This window comes from Cnephaeus nilssonii (genome assembly GCF_951640355.1).
Source record: "Cnephaeus nilssonii genome assembly, chromosome: 12".
In the NCBI taxonomy this organism is placed as follows: domain Eukaryota; kingdom Metazoa; phylum Chordata; class Mammalia; order Chiroptera; family Vespertilionidae; genus Cnephaeus; species Cnephaeus nilssonii.
The window spans coordinates 15,275,466-15,299,093 of record NC_137083.1 but is presented as its reverse complement, the minus strand read 5'-3'; the positions used below and the strand labels follow the sequence as shown (position 1 = coordinate 15,299,093).

The 23,628-nt window shown below is 36.9% G+C and overlaps 1 protein-coding gene across 2 annotated transcripts in view; it reads right to left on the bottom strand.

Annotated features, from left to right (window-relative positions):
- Window positions 1–202: 202 nt before the first annotated feature.
- MACC1 (MET transcriptional regulator MACC1) overlaps window positions 203–23,628 on the bottom strand; it is a 64,228-nt gene continuing 40,802 nt past the window's right edge. For both annotated transcript variants that reach the window (XM_079786023.1, XM_079786024.1), the window contains exons 3-5: window positions 20,440–22,472; window positions 15,777–15,965; window positions 203–1,623 (exon numbers count right to left, since the gene is read on the bottom strand). In XM_079786023.1, the coding sequence (XP_079642149.1) occupies window positions 1,411–1,623; window positions 15,777–15,965; window positions 20,440–22,472 (2,435 nt within the window). In that variant the 3' untranslated portion in view covers window positions 203–1,410. The remainder of the gene's footprint in view (window positions 1,624–15,776; window positions 15,966–20,439; window positions 22,473–23,628) is intronic.

Below are 23,628 nucleotides of genomic sequence, written 5' to 3'. Positions count from 1 at the left end.
CCCTGATTCAGATGATGGCCCCCTACCTGTATCTTTTGGCATCCTAGCCTCTCCATTGCAGCTGTTATCCCAGATGCCATTTACATTTAACTGTATATGTTTTTATTATTATTATCTGTATCCATCACTTGGCAATCCTGATGTCAGAGATCATGCTGGTTTTATTTTCCCATTATTAACCTCAAGAACCTATGTGCCTACCACAAAAAAAAGGAACACTCACTCCATCTGTCAATTGAATGACAATAAATGAATGAGCATCCAAAATATATAAATACTGGCAGGTGGCCAGAGGGTTGAACCCATGAGTAAGCACAGACCATTTCTTTCTGAACTCTCTGCCAGTAGTTTGCCCTTATACTGGCCCAGATTCCTATATAATCTTTATAAAACACTCTGGTACACAAACACACACATGTGTTTGCATGAGCATGTGAGCATGCACACACACAGGTATCAGTGTTTTGGGTGGTTAAGACTATTACATTCAACAGTGATAAAGGAAGGTTTTATTTTTAAAAATAGTCCTTGTTATTAAAAATCCCTGAGACTTAATGAACTATTTGACATTAGGATCCTGAAGAGAGGTCAAGGATTAGCTGGTCCCAAGATACTGGAGGAAGGTGGTGGGAACTCGTGTCCATCTTTGCAGGCAACAGATTTCTGATAACTCACACATTCCCTTTGGCAGTCTTTCAAGAGATGGTGAACAAGAGCAATGAGTTTCAATTAGAATGAAATAGCTACCATTCCCCTGTAAGTTTTAATACGCATTTACTATTACATTCTAAATTAAAAAAAAATAAAACCAGGTTTTTCAAAGAGAAAACCTACTTCACACTAGATTTTAACCCTGAGCATCCTATCCAGTTCTTAGTTTCTTCCTATGGAAAATGGGAATAATGCTGGCAAACTCCACTGAGAAATAAGAGATCTGATATAGGAAGCCTGCAGCACTGTGCACAGAATGTGTGTTTGCTTCTGCTCTCTCCCTGTCTGCCTCCTGGTAAAACTGCATGGTTCACATTGACAGCGTCTAGCTTATCTGGGTATCTGGGTGATGTGATTATGCTAATAGTCATTTGTTTTAACTTAAAAAAATTAAAAGTAATTTTGAAAGGGAGAGAGGGTTTTTCTTTCCTTTCTCAACAACAAAGCAGCCCAAATTTGCATCTGAAATAGATACAAAAATACATGTCTGGTTATAAAACCCATTTTGGATTTTGTGTTCTGCTTTGGATTTTGTGTGCTTTCACATGGGAAATATTTTTTCAAATGGGAAAAATATAAGTACTATTTTTCTGAGGACTTTCTCTTTCACACACACACACACACACACACACACACACACACATACACACACATTTTCCCCTATTATTCTCCCTCCTCCACAAGACATACCCTTCATTTCTATACTTCTTCGGAAGTGGAGAATGCAGTTGCTCTCAAAACCTCTAAAGAATGTACTAGTAGTAAAGCTCCAGTTAAGTCTCGCCATTGTTTGGTCACAGGGTTTTTCATTCTGTCCAAAGCTGATTGCAGGTCTTGTAACACATCTCTGTAGCTATTTCCGTAGTGAGCACCCCAAGTATAGAGAAAATCATATGCAGGTTTCCACATCATCTATAAAGGAAAAAAAAAATAGACTGGAGTAGTGTGGAAGGAAAACAGGGAGTAAAACAGATGCCTAAAAGGGTTTAAAAGCCTCCTGAGACTTAAAAGAAAATGAAATAGTAATTATACATGGACTTATTTAATGTCATAGAAAACATGTTTTAATAACTATCAGTTTCCTATTATTGCCTTGCGACTCTAAACCAAGGACTACAAGCAGGGTCTCATTTCCTCTTGATCCACCATCTATGCATTGCACCTTGCCTTGATGTGAATATAAAATTATTTGTGCAATATTTTGATGATAACATGTTATTGAGATAATCTTTTCACTCTCTGAGACACTTTTAGGCTTAAAATAACAATTCTTTTACTGTTATATGTATCTGTGTTGAGCTTTATGACCACATATCATAAGAGGGAGATGTACAGTATTTCAATGCTTAAAGTCATTTTATTCAAGCAAGTCTATAAACAAGGGAAAATGTAGCTTCATGACCACGTCAAAGGGAAAGCAAAAATCTAATTAAAAATGTAATTTAATAATACATTTTATGACCAAAAGAAAGATCAATATTTAACACCTCATTATGCTTTCCCTCATTACCCACCCATACCAATGACATCATTGTTTCCATAGAAATAAATGCACGTCAAAGAGGATCTTCATGCACAGGAGAATATGTAATGGTAACCAGGGCAACCAGGCTGAGAGAGAATAGAGACAAAGGCTGACCAAATAAGACAAATTGTATAATACTCACACACACACACACACACACACACACACACACACACACACAGACACCTTAAAATAAATTTTCTCTAGGAAAACAACAAAATGAACCATGCAGTTATAATTGGAATCTTTGGAAAATAAACTTTATTACTTGCTACTTATTTGGGCTCACTAAACTAATTCATTTGTAATGTTATCACTTGCAAAATGCAGGAACACAGACTGAGCTAAATATTATGCAGAGTTGCCTTCTTAAAATAGGGCCCCCATTGACAGTAATATTAAATAAAGTAGGGCCTTGGGATATAATTGTTCACCCTCCTCTGATATCCCTATATATGCTACTATGTAAGTTAAAAGAATGAAAGACCTATATAAGGAGTATCATTATATTTCAGTCAATCTATACAAAAGGCCATTCATCAGGCTCAAAAGATCATTTGAAGTTATTTGTCCACACTGGCATTACTTGGGTGTCATGAACATCCATATATTTACAAAATGTGATTCTGCAAAGTAGAGAAGGGAAGACAATTACCAAAATTATATCAGATCAAGGTGGTCATGATGCAGCAACAAAAATCTTCCCAAATTTTTGTATAAGTTTTTACCCAAACCAATCTACCACTCTGAAATAATGTGAATGAGGTGTTCTCTCATCTATTTATCATTCTAAGAACTCATTGAAATCAAACCTAAAAGTACTGGCCACCACTAATAGCTCAGAAGTAGAAGATAAGTTGAGGCACATAATAGAGCCTTTTTGCCAGACTCAATCTTGTCTGCTACAGCTCAGAAGCAAAGAAGCACTAAGACAGCAGATTACTCTGTAGTTGGTAACCCTTTGTAAAAGATTTGACACCTGTATTCTATGTTGCATTCACTTAATTTTCCCTGATGCTCAACTAACTGGTACATTATTTTTCAATTTGTCATGTATTGTTTAAAATAATGGTGTTTACATGTAAAGGCATCTAAGACATTAACCTAAGTCCCTTAGTGACAGAGTCTGACAAAAGATGTATTTGAGGATATTTAACAGTAAACAATAACTGAGAACATTTCAGTACCAAGGTGATAGCAGGGTATCACAGAAAACCGATGTCTCTTAAGAACTGTGGACACAGACAATGAGGTGGTTAAGGGTCTGGGGGGAGGACGGAAGCAGGCTGGAAGAGGTTAATGAGGGGAAAAGGAGAACCTATGTAATACTTTCAACAATAGATATCTTTAAGAATTAAAAAAAGAATCACAAATAGGTAATTTTCTGGTTGTTCACTATTCTACAGACTCAAAATACCTTCACAGTCAAAACGGCCCCACTGACTTCTCAGGGAGAAAGCTCCGCATCCCATGTCTTGCTGCTGCATGTGGACTGCTCTCTATAGACAAGCCTGAGGGATTCTTAACCAGGAAGCAGCCCCAGTCTGCGGGGAACAGGAAACACACCAAGGTGATGCCGGAGTTGGAGACTTCTAATTCAGAAGTCCAGTGAAACACCTATCTACTCAGGCAGAGGGCAAGATAACCTCCCTCATTATTCAATTTGTACCCATAGCAGGACAGTGTGGCCAGCTCTTACAACTTAGAAAAATTTGGATAGATTACTTCATCCTGACCCTAATTAAGGCTTCTGAAAGTGTAAAAAGACTTCTCAGAGGTCCCCTCAATGTCTCTGAGATGCAAGGAGGGATATTGTCCTAAACTCATTGGAGATTCCCTAGAGTCTAAGCCTTAAGCGGCCTAGAAATGGATACAATTGCAATGGGCTGAAAACACTAGGAACATGGTAAACTTCATGATCTGTACTAAAATATGAGCATATTTTGCATCCTATTTTTTTTCCTCTTTGCAGCAAACTAGACTTGAATATTTCTTCAGTGCTAAATTTGATTTTCTATATCTAATATCATTGGTTGCTTGCAACACAGATGAAGAAAAGCACTATTGTAGCACAGATACAATGGAACTATTCAAAATACATTGCCGTTCATTATATAATTATTTCACTTTTTAAACCAAGAATTATTGAATACCTAGCAATATTAAGTGATTTTGTTACATGAAGGGATAAAATTATTACTATAGTATGGCTCTTGTTTTTAGAAGCTTATAACATAGAAGGGAGATGGGTACTTGAACAAGTGCCCAATGTATAAAAAACAGTTGGTAGTTAATAACAACTAAGAAAATGCAAAGATTACTTTCATATTTCAATTCAGTGTGAGATAGAAATGATAGTTCCATTAACTGAGGACCTCTATGGTGTAATAGAAAGAGAAATGGGTTTTGGTGTCATACTACCAAAACCTGGCTTCACATCTGCATTCCATTGCCTATTGAATGGGTCAATGTGAGTAAATTCATCAAATTATCTGGTTATTTTAATCCATAAAATATGGGTACTAACTCCCAAGTCTTGTGTACAAGATACTTCATGGAGTGTCTGGCATATAGTAGGAATGTGAGTACTCTTTGGGTGAGGTCAGGATAAGAAGTAAAGGAGGGGCTATCTGATAAGAAACTGAAATTTGGAGATGACCTCAGGAGAGCAGTGAAGGGTTTAGCATCACTCATGATAAAGTAATGATAAAAGGCATGAGAGTAGAAGAAAATGCCAAGGAAGAGGATAAAGGGATGAAAAATTTAACTCTCAATTAAGTCTAAAATTAGGGGCACAGTATGAAATAAAAACAACAAAAAATGGAGAGAAACTGGAGCCAGAACGATAGAAAATGAAACAGGGTGCTACATATTGCAAAAGCCAAGGCCTAATAACATTCCAAAAAAAGATCAGCAGTGGTTTGCTGGAGCCAGGTCACACCAGCTCCCCAGAGCCCACTGTTCACATAGCCTTCCAACTCCATGTTCAGTGACATATTGGGAGACTAAAATCATCCATGTTGGAGTATTTACACCTTGGAAATTGGCAACAGCTACAATTGAAAAATAGGTTGTTAAACATCTACCAACATGCCAATCACTGAGGACATCCCTTTTCTGTTACCTCCTCTGCTACTCCTAACATCAAGTAATGTGGAAACATGAAGGAAAACTGGAAAAAGCCAGGATTTGGGCAATTAGTCTTGGGAAACTTTGGAGAAGGCAGTTTAAAGAGAGGTGTAGGGAAGACTTCAGGAATGAATAGGTGTCAAGGAACTAAAAGGCACAAAAAAAATGGGTCACATTTGGAATTTGAAAGTTAAAGAGACAAAGCTAGAAGGAGAAGCAGTGAAAAATAAAAGTATTTTTAAAAGGGAAAATATATAAAAAGTAATATTCTACAATGAAAAGGAAGGCTTAAGTCCTAACTTTGCTAGATGGAAAGTTTAGGGTTGTTGAGAATTAAAGTGACAGCATATATAAAACACTCAAGAAAAAAAGAGTTAAATTCCTTTAAGCAGAAAAACCAAAGGGAAATATTAAAATTATTACGGAGCAGGGGTAGGTAATTAGGGGGCAAGTATCAAGAAAAAAATTGAATGGGAATTGGATCAAAAGTAAATGTTATAGTTATGTATCTTGACACACTGATAAAAAATGTTAAATTTGGGGACCTATGTTTTCCTTTAATAAGCAAATGTCTGTCAGATGTGGTAAAAATAACTTTTTCTTTATTGAGATTTGCCTTAACAACGCTTGACAAAGTCCAGCTTTCATTAATGCAATAAACAGTTGTTTATGATATAGATATGACATTTGACCTCAAGCCCTTAAATACTTATATTTTATTTCTTTTGGCATTTCTAATTATCTTAGGTCATTTTAGTTTTCTTGCTCGGCAAGTAAACATATATTATTAAAGGCAAAGACACAAGCGGTAACTTGAATGTATTAATTAACTATGGACTTTATAAAGCTATGTTAAAAAATACATACACCTCTAGGCCACAAAGAATTCTAAACTGTGTGGTAAATTAAAGAGAAAATGAAATAATTTTCTCTGGAAATGTTTGAATGGATAAAATGAGTAAAATAAACAATATCCTTTCCAAGATAACCCAAGTTATGGCCTCCAAAAGCTGGAAATGAGAGGTGGACTGCCAGGACCTCTTCCAGGTTTATGTTATCATCTGTCTATTCAGTGGTTTTAAAATAGTTCTTCTGCTCTTGCTCAATGTTACGATTTAAGGGAAAATATTCAGAAACTGAACTAATGCTTTAACAAATCAAAAGGAAAGCATGCTCCTGAGGATTTGCTTTAGTAGAATTATTCTTAACCACAAAATAATTCCGCTCAGCCGTCTCACTTCTGTCACAAATATTGGACACCCAGTCATCATTCTTAGATTTTTAAATGGTAACTTCATGGTGTTACTGGTTCATCTTTGAATCGGAAGCGTAAGGCTGATCAAAATGCAGAGTTGTTAATTTCTCATTTCTGTGCTTTGATCTCTTTATGGGAAGGGCAGCAGCATCAATAAGCATTTAATCTATCAGAGTTGAGCAGTTTTCTGAAGTCCCAGCATTTGTGTGGGAGGAATACGTGTTGCTTTAGTTTATCTTCTAGGTACTAGAGGACAAAGACAAAGGTACAGGGGCAATGGAAAAGTGATAAATGGAATAACAAAAGAAAAGAAACATGGATAGAGATTTTTAAAATGAAGTTTTCCAAATTTAGAGTGCTTATTCCCAGAAGCCAGTAAGATTTTATATAATAGTCTAGATAATGAAATGCAACATGAATAAAAGCAATTCAGATTGGAGTATAACAGCTATGTATTTCTTTTGAGCTTGTAAAATATGAATAGCATGAAGAAAGCAATTAGTTTTTTAACTACCTTTGGATAATTACATTTTACTACATTAAAGGATTAATAATCCACTTACTTTCCTCATAAAACTATAAAAGCAATGTTCCATTTTTAGTACAATTAGTTGCAGAGATATTAAGGCAAATTTGCCTTATTAATGATTATTTATCATTTACAATTTCCAGGTAGTCCTTCTAGCACCTATAATTGGTAAGTTCATAAATGTTATTGAAGAGGAAGTTGCCATTATCTTCAGAAGAGAATATTAAGGGTCCCTATTTCCTCAGAGGGAAGATGATATTTGCTTAAAACTTGACATAAGATTCTCTTGGAAAAGACTCTAAGACAACCAAGCTTTGTTTGTTCTAGGAATAACCAATCACTTGGAATTCCAGGGGTTAAGAATGAGCCAGCGGAATATGGAAGACCCATTCCTTGTTAGTACATTTGCTCAAAATAGTATAACATCATAAGAAAATGTGCTGGCCGAAACCGGTTTGGCTCAGTGGATAGAGCGTCGTCCTGCAGACTGAAAGGTCCCGGGTTCGATTCCGGTCAAGGGCATGTACATTGGTTGCGGGCACATCCCCGGTAGGGGGTGTGCAGGAGGCAGCTGGTCGATGTTTCTCTCTCATCGATGTTTCTAGCTCTCTATCCCTCTCCCTTCCTCTCTGTAAAAAATCGATGGAAATATATTTAAAAAAAAAAAAAAAAAAAAAGAAAATGTGCTGGTCAAACCATTCTCACAAATTCCTAGTTAGGAAGATTCCAGGCTGCTTCCTTGTCATCCAACCCTCAACCTCCACCACAACTATATATTAGTAGAAACTCTGAACATCGTAGTTTAAAGAAACTGGCCTCTCTAATCCAATCTTTCAATGTGGAGGTAAATGAGAGAAAATACAGGGTGTGGCAAAAGTAGGTTTATAGTTGTGAGTACGTGGAACACAGTTTATTCTTGTATTATTATTTATTAGTTATTGCATTATTTTCCATACAAACAACTGTAAACCTACATTTGTCCCATCCTGGACAGTGGTAAGAGCTCTGGATTTAAAGAACCACATTGTGGGTTTGAATCGAGACTTCTGACTTATTAGCTCTAGGATGTTGGATAAGTTTCAAAACATCTCAACACTCTTATTTCCTCCTACTGTAAAACAGGGGGTGTAGAGGAAGGGTACCTAAAGCCATAAAAGCACTGTCAAGTGTACACAGTAAACGGGTCCGAAAGGTCCTGGCACATACTAGGTGCTTGATTAATGCTAATTGGAGTTTGTACTTGAAATGAAGTTAAATAACAAAGTCGTGGCCAAACATCTAGAAAAGGAATCCAGGTCACCTAGCCATAAATCTAGGGCCATTTCACTGAAGTATTCCCATGAATCTACCTCAATATTAAGCAGTTTCAATAAGCGCTGATTTGTGTCTTATACTTAGGTGGACTTTGGTTTTCTGAAATTCATTATTGTTTGTGTTCCTTAATAAACCTTGATATAAAAAATCTAAATCAAGTATTAGTGTCTCAAAATCCATTCTAAAATCTCTCCATAATGTTTAACCTAATGTGATTATTATTTCTACTTGATATTCAGAGTGGTAATGAGACATTCAATGTATAATTAAATAAAATATCATAGGAATATAATGCTTAACCCCCTTAATTTTACTGTGATCTCTTTATTTCTTTGTTCCATCATTCCAAATAATGGAGCCTTTTTGGAATTAAAGACTGTAGCAGCAAGACGTAAAGTATTGCAAAAACTAGACAATAGTAATCTAAATATTATGTCACTGCCAAATCTCTAGTACAAACAACAAAGATTTAGTGAACTGTTATGTACACTGGTAGGTACATTTCCATATAACACTTTCCCCTTTTTAAGGAAACTGCAAATACATGTCTTACTGAGAACAGCGAAGTATAGATTTAAGTGCCACGGCTAGAACTGAACCAGTTTCAGCAGACGCAGACAATGCCACGTGTTTGTAAGCAGAATCTGGGAGTTGCCACGTGAGCCAAAAAAAAACCATACGAGTCCAAGGACATTCCTTTTACTTTTTGCAAGAGATATTTTCCAAGGAAAACGAAATGGTGTTAAGCCAGTAAGAAAAAGCTGATCAGCCAAGACTTTTTCTCATTTGTTTCCATGTATAACCATCCTGCCAGTTTCTCAGAAGACAAGCCTTGAAATAAATGCTGACTTTTCCCTTACCTGCGTTCTTTCTATTGTTACTCTCAGCCATTTTACTAAAAATTACCATTCAGTACCTCATTCTCTTTCCAAAATCACTCAACGTCACCCAGTTGCCAAACTCACCTCTGCCTCTTAGTCAAAATAACAGATAATAATGTATTTTGTTATTACAATCAGCAAAGCATTGTCCCAAATATTTCACATATATCTTTTTAAATTTTTATTTTATTTATTTGAGAGAGAGAGAGAGAGAGAGAGAGAGAGAGAGAGAGAGAGAGAGAGAGAAAACATTGATTTGTTGTTCCCTTATATATGCATTTATTGGTTGATTCTTGTATGTGTCCTGACCGGGGATCGAACCTGCAACCTTGGTGTGTTAGCATGAAGCTCTAACCAAATGAGCTACCTGGCCAGGGCCACATATATTACATCTTTTAATCTCAAGACATCTGATGAGTAAGAGAGTATTATTTGCCTCAATTAAAAAAGTTGAGTCCTACAAAAATTAAGTAAATTTCCCAAGGTCCTAGAGCTAATAGATGGTAGAGCTGCAACTTGAATCCAGACAAGAAATCTTAACCTCTATGCTGTGGCAATCGTTAGAGACTCCTTCCTCCACCAACATAAAAAATATATATATATCTAACCACATATCCCAATAATTATTAGGATAAACTCTACCCTCTAGCCCACATATCCTCCTTAGTGGTCTTGAGAAGTCACTGAAGTCCCCATCTAGTCCTCTCCAATTATTCAACTGCTTCCCATTCTTCAGGATTAGGCTGTGTTCCCTCCAACTTTGATCTTTTCCATTTAGTTAATTCTGAAAGGGATTATCAGTAGAGCACAGTGGAAAGGACTGTGCATAAAATACCCGAATTTGAATCCTCATTCTGTCACTTAAGACCCATGTTACTCTGAATAACTTACACAAATTCATTCTCTTAGTTTGCATTCCTATAAAAAGCAGATGGTATAATATCTTCCTTAGAAAGTTTGTTGAAATAAATGATATTGTAAAGAAAATGTTCATACACTCAGTTCACACACAATAAATTGCACAACTATTATCATTCTTATTCTTAGTTTCACTTTTTAAAGCAACTAACCATATACTTCTTTAAAATATAACAATTCAAATATAACAGTTTATCACAATTCCCAGGCCAAATAAAACTTGGCTTTAGAGAGGAAAAATCATATTTTTCATTGTTTGTGTTTTCTGTAACTCCTAATGCTCCAATGCTGAGAACTGAAGTCCCTGGGGATGTGTTAAGTATGGATGAATTAAACATTGAGATAAAATATACAGAGGGAAAAAATACCAAACAAGCAGGAAGAATTCCATATAGAATTTTTTTTTAACTTATTGAACAATTAATAAAATTAGCTGGTTGAGGTTGACCTACTCTCCCATTTCTTATTTGGACTTAGAATAAAGGGCTCTGAACACTACGGAAGCCAGCCATAAATGAGGAAGGACAGATTCCGGCTAGAAGATAAAACGGAGAATTAGATCCTCCCTGTTTGTTGACCACAGAAAGACATAAACATACCTTGCCAGTTCTAAATCTCTAGGTGAGTGGCTTCTGAGAAGGAAAAAAACAAAAAACAATTACAATTATGACTGTGTTGGGGGGCTTCCGTAGGGAGGGTGGCCCACTCTGGCAGGTCAGATAAGAAATCAGCCTCAACTGACGGGTGCCTGTGGTTGAAGCGAGCATTGGTAAAAGGTACCTTAAAGGCGGAAGTGAACTTTTAGTGTCCTTGGTGAGTAAGTGTCCATACTGAATAAGATGGAAAGCGCATTGCTCTATTCTTCGGCAGGGGGCCAATGGAAGAGTGTTGCTAGGATATGGTCATAATCCCCGGAGGGCTAAGTGAAGAATACCTAACAGGCCTGTGAATATCCAGGGGTCCTCAAACTTTTTAAACAGGGGGCCAGTTCACTGTCCCTCAGACCGTTGGAGGGCCGGGCTATAGTTTAAAAAAAACTATGAACAAATTCCTATGCACACTGCACATATCTTATTTTGAAGTAAAAAAACAAAATGGCAAAAACACCCGCATTGTGGCCCGCGGGCCGTAGTTTGAGGACGCCTGAATCTCTGAAATCCCCAGCACTGCCCCTTATAAAACCCAACCGTTTTAAAAATATGCTATTTTTCCAATATTTTATTGATTCCTATTTTGTTTAAATATCTTCAGTAAAACTCCAATTTTTACTAACTTTCACAGGAAAACCTTGGCAACAATTAAACATCTTTGCATAGCATAAGTGTCTAACAGTCATAGTTCAACTTTTATAGTTCTGTTTTTATGTAGGAATTGCAATGTCATTAGAAAAATTGAGTAATATTTATTAAAATTTAATTTAGGGAGATGATTAATTTAAAAAGTGACTTCTCAGAAGTCCCCAGAGAGAGACTTTTTCCCCCCATCTTATAAAAGAGTAAGAAATGGCCAAAATACTCAACAAATATCTAATAGACATACTATTAATAATCTCTATTCTTTAATTGGCCTGAGGCTTGATGAAGATGTTCAGGCAAATTTTAGTAGTATCATAACTTGAAAAAAGAAGAAAAAAGGTGAAATGAGATGCTTAAAGCCCCATCCTAACCACATCTACCAGCTCTGTCATTCAGCCACCACACTGGATTGGGAGTGGGTGGGCAGAGTGTAAAGCACAAGGACTCCAAAGTCAAAGGCCTGCTCTCTAAACCTGGTTCCATAACTTTCTCACTACGCATGCTTTTAAGCAAGTAACAGCCACCCTACATTTTAGATAATATTAGTGCCGACCCATAAGTTTTTGTTCAAAGGATTAAGTTAATCTTTGAAATGTTACCAGAAGAGTGCCTGGCACTGAGTAAGTGCTGGATAAATGTTAGATACAATAAAAATAGAACAAAGGGAAAAGAGAAGTTGAAGAGAAAGGAAAGTGAGTGAAAGAGCTGGACTATAGGCATTGGAAATATTCGGAATGTGTGACCTCTGAAGTGGTGAGATAAAGGAAATAAGAGACCTTATTATCTCCCCAGCCCAATTCCACTTTCCTTCTCTGAGTATCCTACCCAGAACTAATATCAGTCTGTTTTCAAATCAACTACTTGACTTGTAAATTGATCATATTTAAGAATCATCTCCTTCCTGAGAGAAAATATTATACAGCCATGCTTTTTCCAGGGGGACGGAAATTAGCATAGATTTACTCTTTAGTTTAAGTGGCCTAACAGGTAAAGCTTCCCACAGATTATTTGGGGTGGCTTTAGGCCAATATACTATGGGTTATGTTTAAGAATTTAATAACACGGATCAGAATGATGACTGTTAGTATTAACCACAATAAATTAAACATTAGCCCCTCAAAAGACACCTAGGGGCTTTCCTTTCTGCTTCTGAGAATTTATTAGCTTTGGCACAGACTTGGTTATTTGTGATTCGGGCTGTGCAAATGTAAATAATGGAAAAGTAGGCTGTTTGGCCTCCATCAAGATTTGGGGAAAGGCAAACTATAAACAACCACAATTAGAGAGAATTCAGATGCGTAACAAAGCTGAGAGAATAAATAACTCTTTGATAAACAACTTTCAACAAAACCTTTTTAAAAACAGACTTATTAACAAAAAAAATTCCTGCTTTCAATTAGACAATTTAAAAAAATATTTTTTTAGAGACCTTTTAGGTTTAAAGAAAAAGTGAGAGGAAGGTGCAGAGATTTCCCATATACTTCCTGCCCCTCATATTCATAGCCTCCCTATTATCAACAACTCTCCCCAGAGGTGGTATATTTGTTACAATTGATGAATCTACAATGATACAGCATAATCACCCAAAGTCCATAGTTTACATTAGGATTTACTCTTGGTATTGCGCATTCAATGGGTTTGGACAACTGTATAGTGACATATATCTATCATTATAGTATCATTGCCCAAAAAATCATGTGCTCTTCCTATTCATCCCTCCCTCCCAAACCTTGGCAACCACTGATCTTTTTACTGTCTTCATAGTTTTGCCTTTTCTAGAATGTCATATATTTGAAATCATACAGCATGTAGCCTTTTCAGATTGGCTTATTTTGCTTAGTAATATGCATTAAAGGTTCCTCCATGTCTTTTCATGGATTGATAACTTGTTTCTTTTTAGTGCTGAATAATATTCCAAGTTCATTTTATCCATTCACCTACTGAAGGCATCTTGGTTCCTTCTAAATTTTGGTAATTATATATATTGTATATACATATATATTATATATATGTATTATATATTTTATACATATATTATATTATTTTTATACATATATATATGTATATATTTTTAACCCTCACCCAAGGGTTTTTTTCCATTGATTTTTAGAGAGAGTGGAAGAGAGAGGGAAAGACAGAGAGAAATATCGATGTGAGAGATAGAAAGACAGAGAGAAATATCGATGTGAGAGAAACACATCAATTGGTTGCCTCCTGCATGCGCCCTGACCAGGGCCAGGGCCAGGAAGGAGCCTGCAACCTAGGTATATGCCCTTGACCAGAATCAAACCCAGGACCCTTTGGTCCCCAGGCTGATGCTCTATCTACTGAGTCAAACCAGCTAGGGCTAAATTTTGGTAATCTACCAAATAAAAGAGTAACATGCTAATTGACCGTACCTTCGCAATGCCCACCAGCCAATCAGGAGTGAGTGTTCAAATTAACCCAACAAAGGTGGTGAGTTAATTTGCATACATAAGCGCCAACCAGCTGGGGCAGGACGCTTGCGTCATCGCCATGGCGACGATGCAGGTGTTTCGCACCACCCCAGGCGCTCCAGGCCTCTGGGCAGCATGGGAAAGTGGAAAGGTGGCTCTGGCCAGAGCGAAGGCAGTGCCGACAGACAGGGGGAGGAAGGCCCATTCTTGCTCAATTCTTCATGCATGGGCCTCTAGTTATAAATAAAGTTGTTATAAACATTCATGTGCAGGTTTTTGTGTAGACATGTTTTCAATGCCTTTGGGTAAATACCAAGGAGCACAATTGATGGAGGATATGGTAAGAGTATGTTTCATTTATAAGAAATAGCCAAAGTCCCTTCCAAAGTGGCTGTACCATTTTGCATTCTCACCAGCAATGAATGAGAATTCCTGTTGCTCCATACCCTCAACAGCATTTGGTCAATTCGAATTTGTCAATTCGAATAGGTGTGCAGTGGTATCTCAGTTAGACAACTCTCTAATCAGTTAACTGAAATATCAGAGCAGCATATCCCTCTAAATGTTGTTATTCTTGTTTCTTATAAATTCCTCATCTTTTAGCTCATTCAGTAAAAAGTGATTTGTAAGTTGTAAAGCACTTCTTAGGGTACAGAGATAAATGTAGTCAAAGAGGAGGGAATATGTCAGCCTCCAGCTACTCTTGGCTGAAAGGTCTTGTTTAAGGGAGAGGTAGGCTCTAGGTTCCAGGAAGCCATGCTGCTGAGACCTCCACTGCACCTGCTGGGATTCAACTGACTTGACTCTTGTCCCTTCATGGAAAGGTTGTTTTGTCCCGCACACCCAGCTGGCACAGTTGCTTCAAAGTAAGAAAATTTTCTCCAGCTCTATTAATTTCCAGCTCTATGCCCCAAAAGTAAGTGGAGAACACAGTTTCTGCCTCTTACCAAGTCATCACTAATAAGAGAGATAATCTTCCCTTAACTAAAATACATATCTTGAAAATGCTTACACTCATGTGAAAGAAAAAATACAGAACATTTTATAGGTGCTTATCATTGGAATATTTTCATTTAAGTCATAATAATTGTCACAATTTATTTGCTAAATAGAGCAAATATGTATTAACTTATGCCTAACAGTATACATTTAATATTAATAAAAATAAATTTAATTTAATTTAATATTTGCAATGATAAATATTTACTTTGTGTTATGTGCTGTCATTCTGTATTTGATGTCTATAGTTTCTATTTTACACAAAATTGTCAAAGAGACAACGAAGCTCTTAGAGATCTTTATCATTACCATCCACCCTCTTAATGCTTATTGTCACCAAATATTGTTTATCACAAATTACTAAGTCTATGCCTAACATTGATAAATGCTTATCATTATATAATTTTCCCTTGCCCTGACTGGGTCCAGTCTCCTTCCATCAAAGTTATGTGTTCTCTGCCTCAAGTTCTTCTAGGCCTGCCTAATAACTGGCTAGCTATCTAATTTGGTCAATTCATTTGATCAAAGACCATGTTAATATGCAATCCAATAAGATAAGCATCAATATATTTTACAGGCTTTCACTGCATATTTTAAAGGCCTTTAAAGAGTGATATGTGTATATTTCAGATAATATCAATGATTATAGGAACTGTGACTTCAGTTAGGGGTCCTCTAGAACACAACCCCAATTTATCCATGTAAGTGGTTCAGGATTGATTACATTTGATTTACTTGGTCTGCAATTTTTCACTACTGAATTAGACAAACAGAAATATTACCTCCGCAGCAACAGCTCCAGCTTTTCCTCGGTGAGGAATTTCATATGCCTCCACTTGTTGCTTTGTGAATCGTACTAACTTTTGAGCCAGTTCCCTCCAGCCTTTTCCCAGCTTGACAGCTGAAGTCAGGAGCGCAGCCTCTTGGATGATATGTGCTACTATCCCTTGGCAATCCATCTTCAGCAGGGCCTGCAGCAATAATTACGTGTCACAATTAAAAGCAACTAATGTGGGCTTTTGCCTAGAAATCCAATTTTTCATTACATGGTCTAGAAACTGGCATCCTATTTTTCACCACACATATATTTGAGTTTCCTAAATTTTAAAAAGTTGATTTACTTTTAAGCAAATCCAACCAGCAAAGTACAGAGGACACAGCTGGACCAAAATTAGAGGAGATTTAGGACTAACTCAGTGGCTAATTATAGGGCCTTGGGTAAACCACTTAACTAATATGTTTCTTAATATCTTTAACTGCAAAAGGAGGATGTTGAACTAGACACTTCTAAAGACATCCTGAGGTTCTAAGGGTCTATAATTGACCAATTCAGGAATGATAATTCACTCTTCAAAAAATAATTCCTTTCCTTATCAGAGGATTGACTACAGTATTTCTCTGAGGAATGAGCACAGTGGTGCCGATAAACATTCGATTTTTCATCAAAATGTGATTTAAAAATTCACAGAATTCTGCCATTGCATGAAAATGAGACACTATCACAACTTTGAACAAAGCTATTGATAATAATAACTTTTAAAAAATTAACCCTCTCCCTTCATCACCAGTGTAATTGTGCCTAATAGAAACCACAAGGTATTAAAGATAAAACATTTAGTCTTCTATAATGCAATATGGAAAATCATCAGACTTTTTCTTCCTTAATTAGGCGTCTGAGCCTTGTCAATCATTACACATTTCAAAGAAGTCCATGAGTTTCTCTTTTGCCTTGAATATATTTTTAAAATATGGGTTTAAATCTATCTATATTTCTTTTTTGTTCAAATAAGCAAAAAAAAAAACACCCAAAAAACAAAAAAACTAAAAAAACATGTTGGGTGGCCCCTCATCATTTAATGGCACTTAAAAACATTGCCTATCTTTATGAAACAATAAGTAAAAATGAATGACCAAATAAGTCAACTATTAAAGTCCATAGATGGTACTTTCCCATGGAACCATTAGAAGGACTACCCATGGTCTTTATACTAGTACATAGACTACATATTGGCCCATACATTTATAGTGAGGATTTATAATTACAGGGAGAAGTAGTACTGAGCCATCAGGCAACTAGGGTTCTTTTACTAAACTGTGGAGTGGGATTAGCAATGCTTATCCCAGTTCCTTGTTTCAAAGGGGAAAATCTGCACTTAGAATTGCAAAACCCGAGTTTAAAGACCAGCTCCACATAGTACAGGACTTTAGGTACATCTAAAAATATCTCTACTTAATGATTTTTAAAATAAATATAGCATTAATAACACCCCATCTAATTTCCTATAATCATTATGAAAGTTGAAGCAGAGGCTCAAGTACTTTGTGGAGTATCAAGTTTCAAGTATATAAGGACAGTCAGTCTCAATGTCTAGAGATGACTAAAGAGTTTAGAACTCACAATCTTTATCAACTCCAATTCAGCTACGCCAAATTAGGATACAATCAAAGCAAAATGTATACTTATTTGCAAATTAAGTTTCAAGAGGTGGCCTCTGTACCATATATTCCATCATCTTCTGGTCAGACAACCACACCTAAGCCCCTTCCATTCGGAAATCCTGAAGCCTCCCCTGGGGCACCCTGGGAGTTTTTAGGAACTACACCTTTGAATAAGTTCTCCACCGGTACTGTCTAGTTTGTCACCAAAGCTATTCATGATCATACATCAACACAGTCAGGTTTAAACTTTCAGACCATTTGGCCAATATTACATTTTTTGCCACTAAGTTCAACAAAGCAATTTTCAATTCAAATCTTCCAGCAGTACATGAGCTATGAGAAGTAATGAGCTACTGCAAAATACATGTGCAGCTTTGACCTTGTAGATCAGCCAATGACTCTAAATGCCCCAGATTAAGTGATACTGCAGCAAATCACCATAAAACTATACATTCAATTGCATAGGGGGCATTTAAAATTTAACCCTTTCAGTGTCCCTGTAGAACCATCAAAATAATTGAAAGAGAAGAAATATTTTAAATATTCCTATTTCTTTATTATACACTGAGTGGCCAGATTATTATGATCTCTGAATGCATAATAATCTGGCCACTCAGTGTATTTGTATCTCAAATGGGTACCAAAGGTATTCTAGACTTTTGCTGGAGATCAACCACCTATTTGCCCCGAGCTTTCTATCAGCCAGTGCAAAGGGGAAAACTGATCAGGTGCACAATTTATAGTATCTTTGATATCGAATAAATGAGGTACTCAAGAGAAGTACACTGAGTGGCCAGATTATTATGCGTTCAGAGATCATAATAATCTGGCCACTCAGTGTATAAATTATTGTTAATGTAATTGAATAAACTCCTCTCCAAAAATCTGTCTCCTAATTTTGCACCTTGATTAATACTTTGCTCCTCTACAAGAACCTGCCTCATCTACATGACCCACTCATCTCTTACAGAGTACCAACCTTACGCAGTCATAATGGTATTTACTACACTCACCAACACACGTACTTAAACATTTTTATACACACACAACTTTGTTCGAGAAAGACACAGTGGTTTTAAGCATGGCTTTAGAATCAAAAGTGTTTAAATCTCATCTCCAATACTAACCAACTGTGGACCCTAACTCCTCAAGACTCAATTTCCTTCATCTGCAAGATGAAGACTAGCTATACCTACCTGAAAGTTGTTATAATGACTGAATTAGATAGTGTTGATAGAGTGTTCAGCACAGTGTCAAACATATAAAGAACCTTAGAGTAGTGTTAACTATTATTATTATTATTATTATTATTACTAGTGACCTAGTGCACGGATTCATGCACATTGAAAGGAAATTAATTAGAAGGTGGCCGACGGGGCAGGACTGGGCGAGACGAGCCAGACATGCTCTTGAGCCAACCTCCTGCATTTGCTCCCTGGCCGGCCGCACCTGGGGTGGCACTGTGGCTCGAAGGGCGTCTGCGGAGTGAGCGGGGTCCCTCTGGCATGTGGGGTCCCTTAGCCTGGCCTGCAGCAATTGGGCCAAAACTGGCTCTCCAACATCCCCTGAGGGGTCCCACAGTGCGAGAGGGCACTCTGCAAAGTTGCTGTTGCATTGCGTGTGGAACGCAAACGCAAGTGTGCAGTAAAGCAGATTTGGGCCTGACATTGCCCCAGCAACAACATAACCCATGGCTGAAGGTGGAATCATGCAGCCCTGTGAGGAACTGGGCTCCCTCCTTTCTGGTTTCGGCGTGCATCATCCAAGAAACACTGCTACCAAGTCACTGCAGCTCGGCAGCTCCTGCGTTGAGCACCTGCCCCCTGGTGCTCAGTGTGCATCATAGTTACCAATAGGACAGACACTTAGCATATTAGCCTTTTATATATATAGACTAGAAGCCCAGTGCACAAATTCGAGCACCAGTGGGGTCCCTTGGCCTGGCCTGCAGGTTTGGGCTGAAACCAGCTCTATGATATCCCCCGAGGGGTCCCAGATTGTGAGGCCAGGCTGAGGGACTCCACCAGTGCACAATTGGGGCCAGAAAGGTACCTGGGAGATTGGCCATCCTGGGAGGGATTTTTGGGAGGGCTCCAGGGCATGTCCGGCTTGTCTCGCTCATTCCCGATCAGCCAGACCCCAGCAGCAAGCTAACTATGGGTCAAAGCATCTGCCCCCTGGTGGTCAGTGCATGTCATAGTGAACTGTTGAGCAGACTTGGGCTGTCATTAGCATATTATGCTTTGATTGGTTGAACAGATGACTGGATGACTGGACACTTAGCATATTAGGCTTTTATTATATAGATTATTTATACTTTCACATTTTAGAAATTTTTAGAAGTATGCTCTTGATTTTTTTTTTTTATAAAATACCAAATTTTCCCTTTAAGGCAAAATAGTTGATCATCTTCTTTATAACTCTCCATTGAGCCTTATACTAGGTTGAATGTTATGAGGAGAAAAAAAATGATCCTGTGAGTCTTACTAAAACATGAGGATTAAGAAGAGAATAAGCAATGTTATTTGGGGGTTATGATGAATCACATACAGAAGAATATTAAATTGCTAAAGTAAAGGACATTGATTATATGTTTTTTAAAAACCACTAAAAAGCAGACGTATTGCAAAGGCCAAGTTCATTAGTTTTGTTTCAGTTTGCTCTCATTCATGTAATTGGAATTTCTGATATTTTAAGAGTTATCCAAATATTTGGGAGAGAAAAAGAATCTCTTAACTATTATGCTGTAGCACAAACAGAAACTATAATCTTCCTTTAAAAGATGATCCTATGGGACTAGTTTCTGGATCTAAGAAACTAATTATATGGTCTTACAGGAAAAGCTATATATATATATATACATATATATATATATTGTAAAGTGACTTCAAATTATTTGAGAATGCTAAGAATTTTTTATCTTCTTTCATGAGTTTGGTTATAAATATCACCAAATTAATAAAGTTTTCTATGGTAAATTAATTACTGTGATCAAGTAATACTCACCACAACAAGCTCATAAAGAAACTTTCTGGTATTCTTGTCTCCATGGCAATCTTCCTTTAATTTCTTTAAAACATAAGAAACTTTTTCTGATTCTTTGTCTGCATGTGTTCGTTCAAAACCTTCCAGTGCCAGATGTGAGTAACCCAGGACATCAGCTAAAACTTTCCAATCATAAACTTTTTCTGACACCAATGTCAATATAACTGAATAGATATAAGTCAGTTTTTTAAAGGGCAGGACAATTTGTTCAAGAAGGTTCCTGGTTGTGAAGACACGATCTGACATTGATATTACTTGCTCTTTTGCAATCACCTTGACATTTTTGCAGTGTACAAGTCCAATCTTACCTCTCAGGACTCCCACATACCATTCTTTCACTCTGGACTGCCCAATGGCTTTTACCTTACCTTCTCCAAGAAGAGCTATTGTGTCCCCTTTGATATATTCAAGTAAGTAGTCAATCTTGTTTTGTCTTAGCACTGTCTTCAGAGTCACTCCATATTTGGTAAAGTTTAATTTTTTGTCTTGAAATGTGGGGTATTTAACATGCACTCTTGGTAATGAAGGAGCAAACTTGATTTCCTTCTCCTTCTGCAAATTACCTGGCAGACTTAAGTGTCTTTTTAGGTTTGGGGCTGGATCAGGTGTAGTGATAAAGAACTGTGTCACTGGCCTACCATTGGGAGGCCCCAACTGAACCTGGAAAACAAACAAGTGCATTTTTCTGGAGTCAACTAAAGAAAATAAAAATTGCTGATGAACTACTTGACTTGCTTGCAACTGCTTTTGTTTAAGTTCTTTTCTTTTTCCTTCCGTCTTTACTTCAAAACCAGGATCACATGAAAAAACAGAAATACTTAAATCTTGTGGCTTGTCCAGTAAGAATGAATGCTTCCCCCAGAGCTGAAACACAACTGGAGAGGTGTTTTTCCCACCCTTCTTAATATCAGAGATTGTAAGCTTTCCTGGCATATAACTGTGTCCACAAACTGTGAAAACAGTAGTGAAACTGGGATGGATATATTTGGGCCCATAAATTCCAATTGAGGTAGTTTTGTGGATATAATCCCAGATGGTGGCAGCTGGTGACTGAGTAGCTTTAGCTTGTGCAGCAACCACTAGATACATCACGTGACTCAAATCTATTAACTTGACTTGGATGGTGTCTTTATAAATGTAGCAGTTGTTTAACACTGTGAAAGGGCCTTCTTTACTCGGGCTGTGCAAACACACCATTTCTGTCATGACTTGGCTGAAAGGATCCTTTCTCACTTCAGCCCCGATTTTCATCTCCAGCAAAATGGCTTCCATTGTGTTAAGGTTGCTTAACATGATTTCCAACAGTGGGCTTACAGTGCATGAAAGATCATGATTAAGCATTTGTGGAGGATCAAGAAAAACCCTTAGCGATACCTCTTGGAATTCACCCACAGCTACATGACCTTGGGGCACATGAACAGTGATATCTGATTCAGGTAATTGTACTGACCCTCCTTGGTGGTTTAATTTACAAACTACCACAGTCTCCGCAACTTGTGTTTGGGCCCATCCAGGACTCTGATTAATTATATTCAAATCCAGGCAGGAGCGGGCCAGCTGGCGTTGACTTAACCAAGCCATTTTATAAGCCTCTCGATCATTTTGAAGCCATTCTAAGTCGTGTTCCAGGATCTGGTCAGAGTTACGTATACTCTGATGGGCACGTGCTGTGTCATCTAACATGTCCAAAAGTTCTGAAACACTTTTAGATCTCACTGATTTCCTTGAGAAAGACTGCCTACACAATTGATGCACATCAAGTTCATCACCAGAGGAATCCAAAGAATTTCCAGTTTCGAATTCTCTTAAAAAAAGAAAAGGATCTTCCTTCAAGATGGAAATATTATCTTTCTTCTGGTTATTTCTTAGCTGAGTTACATCATCCAAAAATGGGTTAGAAGCAGACAGTTCATTCCAGAATGGATTTGTAGCTTTGGAAACATTATTGCTGTGAAGTGTGAAAGCATCTGGCCAATTGAGAAGCAAACTTGAGTCTGGACATTTGTGGCATTTTAGCAAAAACAAAGGAAAAACAAAAGTGAGTGTCATTCTGAGATACAACCAAGATTAATTTTTATTATATCTTAAAAATTCAAGACTTTTTATTTTGCCTTTTTATTGCCAGTATAATAGGGACTGCAAGATTAATGTTAAATTTGGATAATTTTTCATGCTGTGAGGAAACAGCACTATTTTTACCAGTTCATTTTGACCATATGTCATGCTATTTCATCTTAAGACATAATGATTTTTAAATAAATAAATGTTTAACAATTTAGATATCTATTTAACACACTTCTTCAAAAGGACCCAGACTAGATACACTTATTCCTTATAGTTTTGTGTTTGACTTTCACAAAAGAAAACCTCTCAATAAACAGAATAATTCAGTCAATTACCCAGATTTTTTTCTAAACATTAAATAGTTGGTCTCAATATATCTAGATTATTCATTAATTTTTTCATTTCTGATAATACTCAATATGTGAAAAATATCAAATATATCTGTTAATAATTAAAATAATTTAAAAATAATAAGCCAAATAGATAGTGCATTTTTCAGATTATTTCCTGACAACTTTGTTGATAAATTTTAATGACATCAAAGCCCGGCCAGCATGGCTCAATGGTTGAGCATCAACCTATGAACCAGAAGGTCTCGGTTCCATTCCCAGTTGAGGTACATGCCCAGGTTTTGGGCTCAATCCCCAGAGTGGGCATCATTGATATTCCTATCTCTCCCTCTCTCTTCCTCTCTGAAATCAATAAACATATATTTTTAAAAATTTTCATATACAATAAACATCAGATTAGGAATTCATTCAGCTTTGATTTTCAAGTTTAACATGACAAAGAACAGTTTTACCACTATTAAATAAAAACATTACTTTGAAAAGAGAGTATTTTAAGAATCAGCAACACATTAAAATGGTCACATATCAACTGTAAGGAATTTCTACATATCTCACAAATATTGAAGTCCTTTTATGTTGAGAGCTACTCAGACTTGGTCATTTATCAATAAACAGTGGTAATGATTCTGTGGACTTTGTAAGGCTAGTACTGCTTTAGGGAAAAATGAAAGCCAAGAGGCCAGCCAAAAGAGAAAAATGAGTTCGAGTAAACTGTCAGACTTTCTTTTGTTTAATA